At 49.6% G+C, this 20,858-nt stretch overlaps 1 protein-coding gene across 1 annotated transcript in view; it reads right to left on the bottom strand.

Moving 5' to 3' along the window:
* CELF3 (CUGBP Elav-like family member 3) overlaps window positions 1–20,858 on the bottom strand; it is a 122,424-nt gene that overhangs the window by 29,698 nt on the left and 71,868 nt on the right. Inside the window, 2 exon segments of the mRNA XM_048511020.1 lie at window positions 723–851; window positions 1,881–1,929. Of these exon segments, the coding sequence (XP_048366977.1) occupies window positions 723–851; window positions 1,881–1,929 (178 nt within the window).

Here is a 20,858-nt window from a genome sequence, read left to right as displayed (position 1 = left end):
TTTAACCCGGGGTTCAGCAAAATAACACGGGTTAGAAGCATTTGAGGGGCGGGTTCTGTGGGAATGTCTCCCCCATAACACTTTTTCCAAAACCCTTAACTCATTATATTTTGCCTGTGCGGCATCACCCAGAGTCACGGTATCATTCCACGTAGCTCTGCAGGATCCTGTCTGACTGGTGGCAGCTCCCTAAAGTTATAAACTTCCTGAGATCCCTCAACTAGGCACTTATAAACTTCCTGAGATCCCTCAACTTCCTGAGATCCCTCAAGGATCAAACCAGAGTCCTTCTGTCTGCAAAGAAGAGAAGAAGAAGAGTTTGGATTTATATCCCCCTGTCTCTCCTGTAAGGGATCTCAAAGGGGCTGACAATCTCCTTCCCCCACCCCCAACAAACACCCTCTGTGGGTGAGACTGAGAGTGCTCTGAAGAACTGTGACTACGGTAGGTCACCCAGCTGGCACACGTTGGAGTGCACAAGCTAATCTGGTTCACCAGATAAGCCTCCACAGCTCAAGTGGCAGAGTGGGGAATCAAACCCAGTTCTCCAGATAAGAGTGCACTTAACCACTATGCCACGCTGGCTCACAGATGCTTCCACGGGAAACCACAATCCCTCTCACTTTATATGGCATCAGACCTCCTTGCCCAAGCTGCCTTAAGCTACTGCCCAGAGCAAGGATTCCCTGTCAATAGTCAGTGGAAGGCCCACTCTTGCTTACCTTTGCTGGTGCCGTCGGGACCACGGAGTACCGTGCACTCGTCAATGCTTCCAAAGGGCTCGAACATTTTCCGGACGTCCTCGTCTGTTTGCTGTTTACCCAGCATGCCCACAAACAGTTTCCTGTCTTCTGGAGACGGAAATAAGAAGTTGCACATGGGAAAATCCAACCCACCAACTGGCCCGTGCAAACATCTATCTCTGGAGAACCCCTCTTGGTATTGTCGAAGGTTTTCATGGCCGAAATCAACTGGTTGTTGTGGGTTTTCCGGGCTGTGCGGCCGTGGTCTGGTAGCTTTTGCTCCTAACGTTTTACCCCATATGTCCCTGCACGGCCTCTCCGATCGGTGGAGGCCAACCTACTGGCGGTCCCTGGCCCCTCGGCAATGCGGCTGGCCTCCACACGGGCCAGGACCTTTACGGCCTTGGGCCCGGCCTGGTGGAACGCTCTCCCTCCAGCTGTCCAGGCCCTGCGGGACCTTGGGAAGTTCCGCAGGGCCTGTAAGACGGAGCTGTTCCACCAGGCGCTTTGGAGGAACTTTCAGCAGCCTAATGAGTGCTTTGGCCCCACTGGCCCTTAACACCTGGGCCATGTAACCATCTAATGAGACTATGTACCTCCCTTTTTTTCCGTGGGGAGGGAGGGACTTGCTTATGTTAATTAGATTGCTGGTACGCCACCTTACACTTAAATTTAAATTCAAATTTTGAGCTTTTAAATTTGGAATAAGAATTGGAAATTTTTATCGCTGCTTTTATATGTTATCATTTTATATTGTATTTTATATGCTGTGCACCGCCCAGAGCCCTTCGGGGATGGGGCGGTATAAAAGTCTAATAAAATAAATAATAATAATAATAATAATTAAAAAATAATAATGTATGGCTGGCATTGTCAGAGGCATGTGAAGATACCAGCTATAGGTGCCGGGGAAATGTTAGAAGCTAAAACGACCAGACCGCGGCCAAACTACCCAGGAAACCCCCAACAGCCAAACCTTGGGATTTGAACGTCCAGTTTTGTTTCTTTAAAGAGGGACGAGACCGTTAGGAGAATGAGACCCTGTTCAGAATCGGCAGCCTCACAGTCAAACAATGTTGTAAACTTTGGTTTGGACTGTACCACCCCACCGCCAAACACCAACGACAGTGGGCTTACCTCCTCTGCTTTCGCTGTCCGCTGGTTTCACCTGTATTGGCCGGTTCATCTGCAAGGAGAAGGAGACGGGGATGTGAGAATGGACTCTCAGAAACGGGAGCAAACCTTTTTTAGGAATAGAAGGGCGGAGGAGTCCCTTCTCGCAGAGCTGTTCTGATCTGAAATAATTATTTTGACGGAACACTTTTTGCAGGAATCGAAGGAACTGTTTTGCTAGCCAGAAAAGAGGCAAAGCGATCCTGCAGGAACGATCCAAGAGATCCCGGCTTCCAGTAACAGATGACGCGAAGTCCTTTTGGCAGAAAATACTCTCAGAATGTGTACAAGGAACAATCCCTTATGGATTGGACTGAACCCAACTTCAGCCTCTTTGAATGGAAAAAAGAAGAAGAGTTTGGATTTATATCCCCACTTTCTTCCCTGTAAGGAGACTCAAAGGGGTTTACAATCTCCTTGCCCTTCCCTCTTCACAACAAACACCCTGTGAGGTAGGTGGGGCTAAGAGAGCTCCGAAAAGCTGTGACTAGCCCAAGGTCACCCAGCTGGCATGTGTGGGAGTGCACAGGCTAATCTGAATTCTCCAGATAAGCCTCCACAGCTCAAGTGGCAGAGCTGGGAATCAAACCCGGTTCCTCCAGATTCGAATGCACCTGCTCTTAACCTACTACGCCACTGCTGTGCCTGCTCCCCTCTTATTTATCACCCCCATCCCCTGTCAAACTCGGATAAGTGACGGGTTTGGAGACGAGTTAAAACACGGTATGAAGAGCTCTAGATAAAAGGGTAAAGAGATGAAAATGGTCCCTGGGCCAGTACCAAGGGGACAGGTGTGCAGTAGTTCAGAGCAGTGGACTCTAATCTGAAGAACTGGGTTTGATTCCCTGCTCCTCCACATGACACCTGCTGGGTGATCTTGGACCAGTCACAGTTCTCTCAGAACTCTCTCAGCCCCACCTGCCTCACAAGGCGTCTGTTGTGGGGAGAGGAAGGGAAAGGAACTTGTAAGCCACCTTGAGTCTCCTTAGAATTGAGAAAAGCAGGATATAAATCCAAACTCTTCTTCATCTTCTTTAACCAGAACATTCTACCACCTCTTTCTATGCTGTAAAGGAAATTCTCCCAATTTCTTACTATTCACCTTGCTATAGCTCCTTCTGTGATTTTTTTTTTACTGGGGGTGGGGGGGTAGAAAGAAGGAAGTGGATTTCCTTTACTGCTTAGGACAGAATGTGAATCACAACATACCAAGATTCATTCTCCCCCAGCAACAAGTGCCAGAAACAAGGCATAGCACCCTAAAAAACAAGGGCGCCTCTGAGCATGCAGGATATCTTCCTTTCATTGAGCCCACAAGAGCTCACAAGAGATGGCCTTTTCAGTGGAAGCCCCACAATTTTGGAACAACTTCCCCGAGGAAGTGCACCGAGTCTCCGGGTTGTTGATTTGCAGGGGGCCCTTGAAGGCATTTTTATTGAGGACTGCGCTTGGTTGATTTAGCTTTGATTATTGGCAGTCCTGATTTGAAAAAAAATGTTTCAGTCCAGGGGCATCTATATGACCAACAAAGGACCTGGCTGCTCACCTAAGTTTTTAAACTCAAATTGTGAATTGTATGTGTGTGTTTTTTTTAAAGAAGATGAGTTTGGATTTATACCCTGCCTTTCTCTCCTGTAAGGAGTCTCAAAGCAGCTTACAAGCTCCTTTCCCTTCTCCTCCCCACAACAGACACCTGGTGAGGTAGGCGGGGCTGAGAGAGTCCTGAGAGAACTGTGACTGGCCCAAGGTAGGCTTTCTGTGGAGCAGCAGGGAAACAAATTCAGCTCACCAGATTAGAATCCACCGCTCATAACCACGACACCATGCTGCCTCTCTTGGTTTCTTGCACACGCGCAACACGGATATCCATCTAAGTTTTTAAAACTCAAATTATTACTTTTGTGGGTTTTATCATTGTTGCTTCTATTGTGCTTTTTAAAGCTTTTTGATTCTGCCTCCCCCAAAGGCTAGGGACGGGTCATGACAGATGCCAGCAAGGCAAAAAACATTGCAACGTCACGGAGATTTATTTAGTTGTTTATTTCAAGCATTTATTTGCTGCCCTTCTCTCTTGCAGAAGTCAAAGTGGCTTATCATAGAAATAATTCCTAAATAAGTAAAGCTTGACCGAAGACTCACTGAGGCCAGGACCAGACTGAGCAGCTGGGGCTGACCCCCTCCGTTTTTATACTGTTGGCTCCAACCCAAGCTCCACCTATGGGGGTGGAGCCAACAGTATAAAGCTGGAGCTGGTAAGCCCTAGCTCAGGGGTCTGCAACCTGTGGCCCTCCAGATGTTCATGGACTACAATTCCCATGGTGGCAGGGGCTGATGGGAATTGTAGTCCATGATATCTGAAGAAACACGGAGTTATGGAGCACCACCTACCCTAACTGCTTCCGGTTTGATCCCTGGCCACAGAAGAAGATCTTTCTGAGTCTGTCTTCTACTGTATTTTCAACCCCTCCCAATTTAGTATCATCTGAAAAATTAAATGGGCATCTCTCCCCCCCACATTCCTTCGTCCAAGTCATTTATAAAAACAGATCTCTGGAAAGATCCCAGGATGGATCTCTGAGGCACTCCCCTTGTCACTCCTCTGAGGCACTCCCCTTGTCACTCCCCTTGTCACTCCAGCTTAACCAACATATGATGACCCCATGTGGGGTTTTCAAGGCACAAGACCGACAGAAGGCGATTCCCCACTGCAGAGTCGACCTAGGTTTGAAACGGTTCCTTTAACTGGTACTGACTTAGGGTCGACTCTCGTCACTCCCCACAGCAACTGAGTTCAACTGGAAACGAGCTCAGAGGGCGGGATCATCTTCGGTACCTCTTTCACTCCTCGTTCCCGATTGGCTCTTGTTTTACGGTGGGAAACGTGAAGAATACTGATGTCAGCATTTTAAAAGAAAAAGTTTTAGCATACATCACAACTTCTACATAGAATTGGCGCCAAAATGTAGATACATAGATTTAACGACTAAGACCATGGTCGCATCATCGTAGCTTCGGAAATAGCAGTTAAAATAAAAAAGGCACGCTTTTCCCGCCGCAACTCTGCGCAAGCCCAAAACACAGCTCTTGACTGGCTGAACAGGAGAGTCACCACGGACAATTCCCCACTGTCTAGCTTCCAACTGAGTTCAACCTAGGTTCAGGGAAAAAGCTGTACCTCAGAACTGGAATCAGAAATTCCAGTTCTGAGGGGGGCAGAACTGAAACGAACCCAGGTAGAACTCAGCAGCAGTGGGGAGTTGCCGGAATGAACCTAGGTCGAACCTAGGTCGACTCTGCCATTGGGGAATTGCCCAGGTTTGGTTTGCCATTGCTTGCCTGCATGTGGTGACTCTGGACCTCCTTGGTGGTCTCTCATTCAAGTCCTAACCAGAGCAAGCCCTGCTTAGCTTCCAAGACCTGATGAGCAGGGGCATAACTTGCCTGCCCCTGAACTCCGCAGGGACTTTGGGAGTAGCAGGGGCCCATTTGATGCTGGCCTCAGTCCGTCTGGGTCCAGCTTTAAATTGCAGGTTTCTAGCCTCCAATTTCAAGCTTGACCAAAGCCTCACTGAGGCCAGGACCAGACTGAACAGCTGGGGCTGACCCGCTCAGGTTTTATACTGTTGGCTCCGCCCCAAGCTCCGCCTATGGGTCTGGAGCCAACAGTGTAAAGCTGTAGCTGGTAGGGCCCTAGCTTATTTTATTTATTTATTTATTATTTATTATTAGTTTTATATACCGCCCTCCCCCTGAGGGCTCAGGGCGGTTCACAACAGGTTAAAACATACATTAAAACATAATTTAAATATCAAATAAAAACAGAACCCATTAAAAATGCGCCTGGCGTCTGGCTACCCCCCTTCCCCCCTTGTGCCCACGGGAGGCCAGATGACACGGTAGATGTATTTTTAACCAGGCTGGCCAAACGCCTGGTGGAACAGGTCCGTCTTGCAGGCCCTATGGAAACTCTGTAAGTCCTGCAGGGCCCTGATCTCCCTAGGGAGCCTGTTCCACCAGGTAGGGGCCAGGGCTGAAAAGGCCCTGCCCATCGTCGAGGCCAGCCTGATCATTTTTGGGCCAGGGATCATGAGTAGGTCCCCCTCCGAGGAGCAGAGGGGCCTACCGGGGCAATATGGGGAGAGGTGGTCCCTCAGGTATGCAGGTCTGAGTTGCTCAGTTTGGTCCTGGCCTCACAGAGGCATGGGACCTGGGCAAGCTGAGACTGAGATCAAATGGGCCTGTGCTTCTCCTGAACTCCACATGGAGTTTGGAAGTGGGGTGCACCCGGTTGGCCCTGTTCCCGAGCTCCATGTGGAGTTTGGGGTGGGGCGAACCCTACTGGCCGGTGGTCAACTATGCCCCTGCCCCAAACACCACAAAGAGTTTGAGGCTGGGGTGCTGTTGTGGGGGGGGGGGGCATGGCTGTGCAATGTGCCCCTCCGCGCAACCCCAGGAAGCAATGACCGGGGCTGTAGGCCCCCGGCCCCACTTTGCTATGCCTATGTGGATGAGATTGAGGAGCAGAGGATGGGGATTTTTACATCAGATGAGGATACTTACGACTTCCAAGAAAGTTTGAGTTGCATCATTTCAGTGGTTATCAGAAGTTATTCGGGACGTCCAACCTGCCATCTCTCCTCTTCTTCTGCGCCCCACCCCCACGCCTCTCCCCAAAGAAGCCTCTGTCAGCAGCGGAAGTTAAAGCCTGCCCCCAAAACGGCTCTCTGCTGCTCGCAGGATTAGAAAGGGTAAGATTATCTCAGCAGGCAGCTCGGGCCTTTCTCAGTAAAAGCATTTGTAATCATCTTAAAGGGAGGCAGCGCTGGGGGAGGCCAGCGAGGTCCTCAAAATACCTAGCCACAGAGGACGAGGGGGAAAGAGACCAAGAAGGCAAGGGAGAAATTCTTTTTGCAAAGGCCTCAGCAGTCGGCAGGGCCTGGGGCATTTGGGCAAGGCGATTTCAGGGTTTGCTGGGCAGCTTCACAGGAACCCTGGTGCAGGGGCAGAGCAAGGGGAAACTGCGCTCAGGGCATGCATGTGCCTTGCGCCCCCACCCCCGCCACCCCCGCCCCAGAACACCCCGCCACACCCCTGCACCGGCTCGTGCCTGGGGTGTCACACCCCCAGTCCCACTGCCACTACGCCACTGCCCTGGTGACCTCCTGCTCCTTTTCTCCTCTCGTTCGCCATCAGGTGCGACGCGGTCCTCCAGAAATGATGGCCAGAGTGCTAGAAAAGAGAACTGAACCAAATCTCGATCTAGAGAAGGCGAGGCATGCTCACCGAGGGACTGCGAGATCCCTCAGAATTACCACTGATCTCCAGATTACAGAGAAGACGACGACAAGTTTGGGTGTATGTCCCACCTTTCTCTCCTGTAAGGAGACTCACGGTGGCTGACAAGCTCCTTTCCCTTCCTCTCCCCGCAACTGACACCTTGCTGAAAGAGGTGGAGGTGGGGCTGAGAAGGGATTCTGAAGAGAGGAGCCTGCTTGAGCCAGGCCAAGGTCACCCAGCAGCAGGGGATGTCAGGAAGCCTTGGGAAACACATCTGAGGTTCATAGGGACCCAAAGATAAGCCTCCATACACTCCAGGTGGAGGAGTGGGGAATCAAACCCAGTTGTCCGGATTAGAATCCGCCTGCTCTTAACCAGTACACCACACTGGTTCTCAGAGATCAGATCCCCAACAGAAAATGGATGTTTCGGAGGTTGAGCTCTATAGCATTGTACCCCAGAGAGGCCCTGCCCTCCCTAGGCTCCATCCCCAAATCAGGAGTTTCCTAACCCTTCTTCTCATCCCCCCACCTATATTGAGGGCAAGCTGAACAATCTAGGTCCAAATGATACAGCAAGTTGTGAAGGACACTCTCTCGGCCTGGAAACCCTCTTGGATGCATTATTCCACTCTAGTGGTGTCCCTTTCCGGAGGCCCCTTCTTGGTTGCTACAGTCTGAAAACTGACTGCTGCAGAACGCTCCTTGTAGGGCCATCCTTGATGACGGTTCGGAAGCTTCTAGGTGCTCCGCTTTAACCACAAGCCAACTTCAAGGACTCGCCTAACATCTATTCTATTCAGTCTTCGCCAGGTACCCAAGCGTGTTTCTGGGCTAAAATGTTGACAGTTTCTCAAGCCTCACACTGCAGCTAAGGTCTGGGACTCCTTAGGGAACGGCTTTTCTCACACACAACTTTTCCTGTGAATTAGAATCTGCTGGCAGAAATTTGCCTCAGGCGCTGGCATTATCCACAGGGAGTTATCTTCCACTAAAAATAGGGCGCTTTCCACGAGGACACCTGGATTACAGAAACCCCTCCCGAGGGAAATCTGCCAGGCTTTTCCTGTTGCCATCTGGAGGGAGCGAGGGAAATCATTCTGCCCGGCCAAGCTTACAGGCAGACATCATTTTGCAAACGGCTGTTATTTTTACGTCTTCGTTTTTGTGATGAAATCATTGGCTAGTTTTTATACGTTTCAGATTTAAAAAAAAAAGAATTCTAGAACTGTATCTAGTGTTTTGTTTTGGCCCCTTCTGCACATGCAGAATAATGCACTTTCAATCCACTTTCACAATTGTCTGCAAGTGGATTTTGCTGTTCCGCACAGTAAAATCCAGCTGCAAAGTGTACTGAAAGTGGATTGAAAGTGCATTACTCTGCATGTGTGGAAGGAGTCTTTGTTTTGCAAAAAAATTACAGCCAACCCCATAAGCAACAGAGGCTCATTCCGCACATGCAGAATAATGCACTTTCAAACTGCTTTCGGTGCTCTTTAAAGCTGTGCAGAATAGCAAAATCCACTTGCAAACAGTTGTGAAAGTGGTTTGAAAACACATTATTTTGCGTGTGCGGAAGGGACCAGAGTGATATCTATCAAAAATAGTTTAAATAAAACAAGTAGAAGATGTAAAGAAAGGATATTTCGATCTGCCGCTCTCATCCCTCCCTGCTGACAGTCTTTGCATAGCCAAAAACATATATGGGACTACCAAATGTAGGGATACAAAACACGTTTTTAAATACCAGATTAACCTATCAGGGCTTCCTCTCTCAAAGAATCTGGGGAAATATAGATTGTTGAAGTTGCTTAGAATTCTGTATCCCTCCCATTGAAAGAATTGCAATTTCTAAGGCCCCTTCCACACACGCAAAACAATGCATTTTCAAACCACTTTCACAACTGTTTGCAAATGGATTTTGCCATTCTGCACAGCTTCAAAGAGCATCGAAAGCAGTTTGAAAGTGCATTATTCTGCCTGTGCGGAGCCTATGCTTGCAAGAAAAGAAACGAATTAGACAAGCGTGTGCCAGGAGCCAATAAATTTAACAGAATTAAATTAAATACGTATCAGCCTAAAAAGTAAGATGAAAACTTACTTTAAATTTGTGTGTGCCGAGAGGGGGTTACTAATCCTCGGCCTCTAGAATGTTCAGGAATAGATAATCACCTTAGCTAGTGTCGCTGCAGGATGGACATCAGGCTGTGTTCCCAACCTCCAGGTGAGGCCTGGCGATCCCCCAGAACCACAGCAGATCTCCAAAGGGCAAAGATCTCCAAAGGGCAAAGATCATTCCCCCTGGAGAAAATGGCTGTTTTGGAGGTTGGGCTTTATGGGATTCTACCCTGTGGAGGTCTGTCCCTTCTCCAAACCTTGCTCTGTCCAGGTTCCACCTTCAACTCTCCAGGGATTTCCCAGGCTAGAGTTGGCAACGCTGGCATCAGGTTGTATGGTGCCTATGCTTGCTGTTCATGGGGTAAAAGCGCCATGGTTGCCAGTACGGATTGGTGGCAGCCAGCTAGGTGTGGTATAGTGTGTATGTCTCTTTAAGAGACTGGTATTGAAGGTGTGTAAGGAAGAGGAATGCATGCAGCTGTTAGTGTTTTTAGAGTGCTTAGCTGAGCTTGAATAAAGTTGGATTACAAAGCCTGGAGGATTTATTGTAAAACACAACACTAGGGTTGACAGCTCTGGATTGGGAAATTAAGGGTTAATTGAGGGTGGAACCTGGGGAGGGTGTGGTTTGTGAGGGGAGGGGTTTCAGAAGGGATGCCCAACTCTGGTGCTTCCGATGTTCATGGACTACAATTCCCATCAGAATTGGCCATGCCAGCAGGGGCTGATGGGAATTGTAGTCCATGAACATCTGAAGCGCCAGAGTTGGATTCACTCTCCTGGTATAATGCCATAGACTCCGCCCCTTCAAAGCAGCTGTTTCCTTCTGGGGAACCCATGCGTGTGGTCTGGAGGAGACCAGTGGAAATTCTGGGAGATCTCTGTGCCCCACCTGGTGGTGAGGAACCCTAGATCCACCCCGAGTGGGAAAAAAGAGGAACAGGGTCGGAGGGGAGAAGAAGGCCTTTTCTTCTGAGATGCCACTTGCAGATATTTAGAAGTGCTGGTATTTAAAAAATAATAATACGCTTTTGGACAATCTGGCTGGCCTTTCCCGTATCAGAAACAGAATGGTCCCACCCATTGAAATGTTGCAAGCCTTGGAATTGAACCCGGTTCTCCCTGTAATGTAGACACAGACTCGACTTGGGTTTAACCCCCTCCAAAAAAGGGGTGTTGGGGGGCTGCAGGGGGTGGGCTCCGTCCCCTGCTTAAATTCCCCCTTTCCCCAGTATTGTCAGAACAACACAGAGGCTGCCAGGAGGCCGAGATGCCCTGCGCCAATCTCGCTGACCCCTGGCCTCTGGCGAGCGCGCGCAGGGAGGGATTTTAAGGGCTTCTACTGGTGCCATCGGCGTAAACGAACACTCTGCTAATTGACTCGTCGATCGATTATGATCGCTAATGTACTGTGCAGGGGACTCTGTCGATGAAGCAGGCACAGCCTGGGGGCAGGGGGGGGATGGAGTGGCATAATATGGTAGGGCCGTCAGGAAAACCCCCAACGAAAATACACTTGGGACTGCCCCTTCCCACATGGCTACACATCAGGGATCTCTTCTGTGTTGAGTTACTTCTTCGTGCCTGTAGGGTCGCCCAGGGCCGGAAACCAGCAGTAGGGTTGCCAGCTTTGGGTTAGGAAATTCTTGGGGAGGGCAGGGTTTGGAGAGGAGAGAGACCTTAGCAGGGTATAATGCCGCAGAACCCCGCCCCTCCCAAAGCAGCCATTTTCTCCCAAGGCTATGGTGACCAGCCGTCCCGCTTTTGGCGGGACATTCCCACCTTTAACGAACTTGTCCCGCGTCCCGCGGGTTTCCCCCAAAGTCCCGGGTTTTGGAAGGCTGCCGCACTGCCTTCTGGGGCGCAAGGCAGTGCGGCAGCCTCAGGCGCAGCCGCAGGAGCACACGGCATTCTGGGGTGCTGCCGTTTCCCGCCCTGTGACAGGGTGGGAAACGGCAGTGCCCCAGAAGGCAGTGCGCTCCTGTCCCGGTTAGCGAAGGTGACCATCCGGTCACCTTACCCAAGGCCTGTTTTTGGTTGCCTGAGATCCCTGTTGATCTTCAGGCCCTCCTGGGAGGATGACAAACCTAGACCAGGAGTGCCGTAATACATATTCTCTAGCCAGGTATCTGACACCAAGAATATTCCGATAATTGGCTGCAGAGTTCCCACAAGAGGGGCGTCCGGCATTGTCTTCACGTGCCTTGCGGTGTAAGACGGGGACACTTTTTATTCCAGAAAGCTTTGAATGAAGTTGTTGCTTGCTTGCGGTTTTAATGCTAATGATATCGATCGTACAGTGATTTTAGCTCTTCGCCCGACGGCATCATTTCAGGATTTGTTTATTTATTGCTTCCAGGACGGGCCTCAAGCGCTCCTTGCAAAGGCAGAAGAGCAACCTATCCAACGACGCAGATCGAGCAAATAAATATTGATTTCAAACATTGATTCACCGCTTTCCTTCCGTACAGAGCTCCAGGCGGCTTGCAAAAACCACGCATCGAGCCACGCAGCTTTGAAATAACGCCAAGATGCACAAGGGGGCTTTTTCTGCCAGCATTACCGTGATGTCTGGAGAGCACTGCTAGCTCTGTGTCGAGAAATATCTCAAGATGTTGGGGACGGAGGCTTGGAAGGGCGGGTTTAGAGGAGGGGCCATAACAGGGTACAATCCCACAGAGCCCAGCTTCCAAAGTAACCGTCCTCTCTAGGGCCCCAACCTTGTTCATCTGGAAATCAGTTGCACTAATGGGAGATCTCCGGGTGCCACCTGGAGGCTGGCAACCTCAGATCCGGAGCAGGCTATAAAATGACTTGTTGACCTGGAGGGTTGCCAGGATGTCCAGAGGCGTACCGAGCCTAAATGGCACCTGGGGCATGACTGGCTCCCTGCGCCCCCTGCCCAGTTCCCTGCGCCCCACTTACAGCAAGGGGGAAGGGGGCTTGGATGGGCACTGCAGTGGCAGGCTGGCTGGCTCCTGGGCTGACCTGCTGCCACGGTGCCCGCCTGGGCCACTGAGCCCTGCCACCTGGCCTCCCTGCAGGAAGGCTTCTGCCCTTCCCGGCCTCCCCGCGGGGAGCAGGAGTCAGCCTGTGGCCACGGCAATCAGCTCGGTCAGCGAGCAGCGCCCCGGCATGGGTTACCAGGCCATGGGAGAAGCCGGGTGGGGGGACCCCACATGACAAAATCGCCATGTCCCCATGAGGGACATGCCCAGAGGTGGGATCCAGCAGGTTCTCACAGGTTCCCGAGAGTAGGTTACTAATTATTTGTGTGTGCCGAGAGGGGGTTACTAATTGGTGATTTTGCCACGTGATTTTCCTCTCAGCAGTAGCGCGCAGAACTTGAAGCAGTCTAGCAGGAGGTGCACCGGTGTGCATGGCAGCCCGTGCCTGCGTGCATTCGTTTCCCACCCAAGGACCGGCGCAGCGGCTGCGTCCTTGCCACAGCCCCGCCCAGGAATGCCCTGTCCCCGTAATGCCCAGCCCCGCCCCCGTCGTGCCCCGCCCAGCCCCATTGGCGCTACACCACAGTTTGAATCCCACCACTATGGGAACCTGTTACTAAAATTTTTGGATCCCACCACTGGACATGCCCCCTTGGATATCATGGTGGATTCACAGCTTCCAGATGGGGCCTGGAGTTACAGAATTAAAACTGAGCACCAGGCAATGACGTCAGCGCCCCTGAAGGAAGTGGCAAATTTGGTACCCTATGGCATTTCCCAGCTTCCCTTCCCCCCAAATTTCACCCTCCACAGGCACCGCCCTTAAAACTCCAGGTGTTTCCGAAACTGAAGTTCACTCCCGTAATGAATGCTCAGGCCCCTTCCGCACATGCAGAACAATGCACTTTCAATCCACTTTCAATGCACTTTGCAGCTGGATTTTACTGTGTGGAATAGCAAAATCCACTTGCAAACAATTGTGACAGTGGATTGAAAGTGCTTTATTCTGCATGTGCGGAAGGGGCCTCAGAGACATGTGAAATTGTCTACAAGGGGAGGAACTAGGAGGGGAGCAGCAATGCTATAATTTCCCACTGTGCAAGCCCACACCCAGCCTCTGCGAGGGGATCGGGAGCCCATCCCTGAGGTACCCTGCATCTTTCGGCACATCACCTCCCTCCTTTGACTTGGTTGCCAGGTTATCTCCCGTTGCCACAGCAACCGTCGCAGCAAAGGGACCAGTTTCCCTCCATGCCGCCCTTTCTTCTTCTCCCCCTCTGTACGCCACTCCTGATTTTTTTATGATTCCCATCCCCCCACCCCCACCCCCGGGCTTTCTTTTAGCCAGGCAAAATTATAAAGAGATGATATCGCCGCGGGAAACTGGAATTCGGTCCTTTTCATTGGGGCCTGGACTGGAGATGTTGCGGGGAGGGAGAGCACAAAACCAGGCCGGTGGAAGGCAATCCCTCTGGGGCCGAGGATTTGCTTTGGGCTTGCAAGGTTTCCTGTCCCCAAAAGAGGATGTGGATCTGCACCTTGAGGGGTTCACCATCCACAGTCTGCGCAGTGCTGGGATGGCAAAGCCAGAGGGTTGGTTTGTTGCTACTGTCAGGGTTTACTCAAGGTGTACTCAATACCTAGACAGACGGACGGACGGACGGACGGACGGACAGAGAGAGCTTGGTTGGGAATGATAGGGAGAGAGAGAGAAATATGCCCCATCTGAGAGTAGGGATGGTTGGTAGGTAGGTAGGTAGGTAGCTACGTAGGTAGATAGATTCTTACATACATGCATACATACATACATGATAGACAGACAGACAGACAGACACACAGAGAGAGCTTGGTTGGGAATGATAGGGAGAGAGAAATATGCCCCATCAGAGAGTAGGGATAGTAGGTAGGTAGGTAGGTAGGTAGGTAGGTAGGTAGGTAGGTAGGTAGGTAGGTAGGTAGGTAGGTAGGTAGGTAGGTAGCTACGTAGGTAGCTACATCGGTAGATAGATTCTTACATACATGCATACATACATACATGACAGACAGACAGACAGACAGACAGACACACACACACACACACACACACACACACACAGACATGATAGAAAGACAGACAGGCCCCTTCCGCACATGCGGAATAATGCACTTTCAATTCACTTTCGATGCATTTTTAAGCTGGATTCTACTGTATGGAATAGCAAAATCCACTTGCAAACAATTGTGAAAGTGGATTGAATGTGCTTGGAAGGGGCCATAGATGGTTGGTTGGTTGGTTGGTTGGTTGGTTGGTTGGTAGGTAGGTAGGTAGGTAGGTAGGTAGGTAGGTAGGTAGGTAGGTAGGTAGGTAGGTAGGTAGGTAGATCCCTCATTCAGTGGGTAGCTGTGCTGATCTGCAGAAGAGTGGCTAGATTTGAGTCCAATATCATCTTAAAAATCGACAAGATATCCACGTGTTCAGAGTGCAAACATACTCTGTAAAATAGGGGCTTCCATGAAGATAGTTTCAGAGAATAATTGTGTTAGAGCAAGATTTGGTCTAGAGACCAAGGAGATTTCCATGGTATAAGCTTTTCAGAGTCAAGGTTTGCTATCTGATGAACAGAGGTGTGACTGTCAAAAGCGTAACCCCCCCCCCCTAAAAAAATCTTGTTTGCCTCTAAGGTGCTAGTGGGCTACAACCTAGCATATATCTATAACTATCCCTTCTCGTTGGTGGTTAGGTTTCAATCCCCCCCCCCCCAACAGCTCTTACAACAAAATGACACGGCATTGTCCCATTTTTATCTATCGTAAGATTTCTGTGCAGGATTCGTGCTCCCTGCTCCTTTCGCGAGGGCCGGGAACGGAGAAACAAATTAATAAAAGAAGTCGTTAACTTCTGAACCCCTCGTCATCTTTGCCAGCAAAAAAAGGGGGGGAGGGAAAAAAGAGGAGCAGATGCCCGGTAACTATGGCAACGGGAGAATATACTCCATGGCAACCACCCACTCATAACTAATTTACCCATCCTGTTGCCATAGGAACCGTGCTGACATCATCACTTATATCTATTAACAATGACCAGAGACTTGGGAAAGGTGTGTGCGCGCTAAGACAGTGTGTGTGTGTGTGTGTGTGTGTGTGTGTGTGTGTGTGTGTGTGTGTGTGTGTGTGTGTGTGTGTAAGATAATGAAAGGGATATTTGGAGAATAAACGAGGTAAATTTAAAAATAGCGTCGAAGAACAGGAGATTAACAATAGGCAAAGACGGCTCCGCTCAGCCTGCAAAGAGGGCTGAAATCTCCAATCATTTAAGTAATGCCCCCCCTCCCCGCCCCCAATACAATAATTGGTTTCTATGCACGGTAATGCACAGCACAATTTTGATCCGGGGGCCCCCTCCACGGATTATATAGTTTCCAGCGCAGCGGAAGGGTGGGCCCGTGCGCATAATCCCCGGCCTCACGGGGATGCTCTTCCAAAGGCTCCGGGCTTGCCTCGCCCGTTTCCACCGCAACGTGGAGCTCTGGCGGGGCCAGCCACCGTGAGGCAGGTGGCGAACATGAAGCTATCTGCCACAGCTGGAAGGTGGTCTCCAGCCACTGGGTCTTTGACCCTGTTCACCTGTTATGCTGAACCCACGCATCCCCAACATGTACCTGCACACATCTGTTTGTAAGGAAGAGGGGATGCAGATCCATTGTACAGATGAAACCAGGGGTAGACTGGGAAATTCTGGGAAATTTGTTGGCTAGGGAAGGTGAGGTTTGAGGAAACGGAGCCGGATAGGACTCTTGTCCGACCTCCTGCACGGTGCAGGAAATTCACGACTACCTCCCCCCCAGTGACCTCTGATCTATGACCAGAAGAAGGCAAAACAAACAAGAAAAAAACTGGTCCAGTCTGGCTTGGAGGAAAAGTCCTTCCTGACTCCATTATCCTGGCCACGGAAGAAAGGGCCACAAGAGCCAAGCCATGATTTGCCTCTTCCTGCCCCCCTCCTCACGATTTGCCTAAATTCACAATGTAAGCCCTGATGTCAGATCGCCATGTAGCCTCTGCTTTAAAACCTTCTATCTTGAAACCAAGCCTGGGAAAGCCACACATGTTTCAATAATGAAGCAAGCCTTTATTGGCATAGACAACAGTACAACAGTAATAAAAAACAGATTAAAAAGCATATACAATACAGGTCGAAGGAAATCTACTGGCGTTTAGTAATTTCCAGGAGAAAGTCTGCCACTGTCATACAGAGAGAAGGATCAGGGTTGTCCAACAAGAGTAGGTGTAATCTAGTAGTTAAATCCGAGGGAGATAGGGGTAAATGTAAAGGGAGTAAGATTCACATACTTGGATCCCTGATTTCCTTGAATCTAGAGACGAGTGCTAGAGAGTAATTGGTGGGCCAGAGATTCAAGCTGGAGCCATCGTTACATACGGGCACAATCTTTTAGCCCATTTTCTTTGCTTATTGGGAATCTGCCCAAATAGTAACAAGGCCAGAAGGCATAACATTAAACCTGGCGAGCATTATGGCTCTCCTTTGAACAGGGTTTATTAAGCAATACAGGTATTGTGCCAAGTGGCCCCCCGTTCAAATGGGAGAGAAAAATATAGGGGGGAGAACGTTTCTTGGCTGCAGTGATTAGGGTAGAGAACTCTCTATCCAATAGTTGACCTTTTAATTTCCTATAAGCTTCTGAATAGGACAAGGGGCAAAGTGAATCCACTGACAGTCCAATAGAGGCCATTTTTTCTTCAATTATGGAAAACCAGGGGTTGGAATGGGTGTCAGAGAGCAGACGGTGGACCAGGGAATTACAGTCTGAGAGAAAGTGAATTCGCAGCCAGAATTTAAAAGTCCTCAGCCAAGCGGCTGATTCCAAGGAGTTTTGACCTAACACATGTTTCAATAAAGACCTGGGTCCTTTTCTCCAATAACTCCAACCAGCTGAGTTCTCAAAAGATTTATCGTAAAAGTTCAAAACAAAGAAATAAAACATAAATGCAATTAGAGAAATGGCTCAGCTGAATACAGTCCCTTTGGAGGTTCTTTGTTCCCCCATTCCGGGAACCCACGGCCCAGAGATGCTTCTCTGACCACATCTCAAGATGGAATCTGAAAACCTTTGTTTTCCCCCTCTCAGGAAAACTCTGTTCAGGCCATGAGGTAATTTAGGCCTTTGAAGTTGCATCCTGGCACCTTTGCATAGGATCAAAGACCCAAGATGCTTTTCACAGTCATGTGTGATTTCCCTTTTGCTCTAGCGATAAATCATTCCATGACACCTCCGAAGAAGGAGAGCCCACCAGCCCCTGAGGAATCCCGTTCCACTGAGGAACCGCTCTGTTAGGAAGAAGAGTTGGTTTTTATACCCAGCTTTTCTCTACCATGAGGATCCTCAAAGGGGCTTACAATTGCCTTCTCCCAACACACACAACAGACACCCTGTGAGCTCAGTGGGACTGAGAGAGTTCTGAGAGAACTGTGACTGGCCCAAGGTCACCCAGCGGGCTTCATGTGGAGGAGTAAGGAAACAAACCCGGTTCTCCAGATTAGAGTCTGCCCCTCTGAAGCACTACACCATGCTGGCCTCCAGGTCTTCCTAATTTTTAGCTGAAAACTTTTGTGATTTAATACCAACATGTTGGTTCAGCTCCGGTTTTGCGGGGCAACCGAAAATAGCAAAAAACAATTCCATCTTCTCCATGACTGCCCTTCAAGGAACCTCAATTGGGTATTATGCCATAGAGTCCATACTCTAGAGAAGCCATTTTCTCCAAAGAAACTGGACACTGTCCTGTGTAAGAAGGGTTGGTTTTTATACCCTGCTTTTCTCTACCTTTAAGGAGTCGAAAAGTGGACTACAATCACCTTCTGGTCCTCTCCCCACAGCAGACACATTGTGAGGCAGGTGGGGTTGAGAGAGTTCAGAGAGAACTGTGACTGGCCCAGGGTCACCCAGCAGGCTTCATGTGCAGGAGTGGGGAAACAGGACCACTACACCACGCTGGATGGAGATGAGTTGTCATTTCAGAGGATCTGTAGGCCACATGAGGCTGGTAACCCTAGTTTAGGCACCAGTAGTGGACTCTAATCGGGAGAACTGAGTTTGGTTCCCCACTCCTCCACATGAGCGGCGGACTTTAATCTGGTGAACTGGGTTTGTTTCCCTGCTCCCATGCATGAAACCTGCGCAGAAAACTTTGGAGATTTCTGCACGAACATTTTTTTCCTCTTCCTTGCTGAGATGTCCTCTTTTACACATTATAGAGGCCATCTAGCCCAGCCCCCTGCTGAATGCTGAATCAGCCTAGAGCAGTGGTGGCGAACCTTTGGCACTCCAGATGTTATGGACTACAATTCCCATCAGCCCCTGCCAGCATGGCCAATTGGCCTAGAGCCGTGGTGGCGAACCTTTGGCACTCCAGATGTTATGGACTACAATTCCCATCAGCCCCTGCCAGCATGGCCAATTGGCCTAGAGCCGTGGTGGCGAACCTTTGGCACTCCAGATGTTATGGACTACAATTCCCATCAGCCCCTGCCAGCATGGCCAATTGGCCTAGAGCCGTGGTGGCGAACCTTTGGCACTCCAGATGTTATGGACTACAATTCCCATCAGCCCCTGCCAGCATGGCCAATTGGCCTAGAGCCGTGGTGGCGAACCTTTGGCACTCAAGATGTTATGGACTACAATTCCCATCAGCCCCTGCCAGCATGGCCATTATTCTGCACGTGCGGAAGGGACCTTTGACCAGCCACTGCTTAAAGACTGCCAGTGACGGGGAGCTCACCATCTCCCTAGGAAGCCCATTCCACTGCTGAAAAACCTTGCTGTAAAAAATTTCTGCCTTAATACCTAGTCAGGGGGCCAGGCCTTAAAGTTGCAAAAGACCACTCCTTTCTCTGGGGGGATGCCGCTGACCCCAGAATGGCAACTCAAGCTAGAGAGTCCGTCCGCTAAAAAGAAAATGTGCTGAAAAGAAAACGAAAGTCCCTTCTCCGTTGTGCCGGCTCCTCGGAGGCCCTTGTCGATCTAGCTGGGAGGATTAACGATTAACATAGGGATTATTAACATCCCGACACAGGTTTAATTTCCTTCGGCCATCTGGGGAAGGCCAGCAAGCCCATAACACATTCCCTTTCTAGCAAAGAGAAGGGGGCTGGGATTTATGTTTTGCTTCACTCTGGGTTGCCAACTTCTCTCTCTTGGAATCACAATCTTCTCTCTCTACAATCTTCTCTCTCTTGGAATTACAATCTCTTGGAATTACAACCGATCTCCAGTTTATAGAGATCAGTCCTATTCCTGGATGATATGGCTGCTTTGGAGGATGGCCTCTACAGAATGACACCCCCTTTGTCCCTCCCCTCCCCAAATCTCACCTTTTATTTTTCATTTAATTTTATTCAATTGTTTCTTTGCCTTTCCCCAGCATAAGCTAAAGATGTTTCCAAAACATCTCAACCACAGCCACCCGACCTGGAAATCCCACAACAGCCGCGATTCTGGCCACGAAATCCTTTGCATCGGTGGCACTTTTTCCCCACAAACCTTTTAAAACATTTAGAGGCAGGAAATAAAATATTTCCTCTGTGGAGCTCCGCATTGTTTTTACTCCCAAACGTTTTATTTGCAGCCTCAAAACATTTTAAATGAATGTCCTTTTCAAATGATTCTTTGGTTGACATGTTTTGAAAATGTCTCCAGTTGCCTGGGCAATCTCATTAAGACTTTCCCCCATGCCTCTATGTGGTCCCAGGACCTCCTCTACAGCAACATTGTCTGAGCTCACTCCGTTCCCTGTCGCCTGTTCATTGGCATCATTTCTGTTTGGAGTTTTTAAGGTGTTTTTGGAGGGGCAATCTTCAATACATCAAGTATACGAGATGCAGAGAATCGCAGCACACAGCTGTGACGCTCTGAAGCATTGGTTCAACACAGAACTCAAAAAAGGGGGAAATCACAAAATGGCGGCCAGGAATCGTTTCGTAGGAGTGAGCACGGACATACATCATGTTAAATAGGGGGACTGAAAATGTTTTAGATGATTTGTGTTGTGGGCTTTCATTTATATCATTTCATTTTATATAATTTCTGTTGCCTAGGACCTGTTGCCTCTGAGCATGCACAGACATTGTTTTTTTCCACAGGGAAGGAAATTCACCAACCAATTCTAAAGGCAAGATATCCCTGAATCTTGGTTCTTGGATTCTGGTGCACGGTTGCCAACTTTGGACTGGGAAATTCTTGGTGATTTTGGCGTGGATTCTCAGGAAGGAGGCATTTGGGGAGGGGGACTTCAGTGGGACATAATGCCACAAAACCCACTCCCCAAGCAATCCATTTGCTCCATGGGAACTGATCTCTGTCACCTAGAGTTGTAACTCCACGAGGTCTTCAAGCAAAAATATTCACTGGCGGTGGTCTCGTTTTTGCAGGGTAGCGAGTTTGCTTTCTGGGCTGGGAGGGGGCGGAAGGAAAAATCATGCGCCGGCTCAGTCTTCCACGAGGGATAGCAGAAAAGATTTTGCCCTGGCTTTTGGCCGCTTCTACTCCACATGGGCGGCGTACACACCCTCTGAGATGAGAAGGCATCTCTCTGGGTGCTGCCGG

The sequence above is a fragment of the Sphaerodactylus townsendi genome, linkage group LG01 (genome assembly GCF_021028975.2).
Source record: "Sphaerodactylus townsendi isolate TG3544 linkage group LG01, MPM_Stown_v2.3, whole genome shotgun sequence".
Lineage (NCBI taxonomy): Eukaryota > Metazoa > Chordata > Lepidosauria > Squamata > Sphaerodactylidae > Sphaerodactylus > Sphaerodactylus townsendi.
Note: the sequence above shows the minus strand (reverse complement) of the source record. Positions and strands in the feature narration are given on the sequence as shown.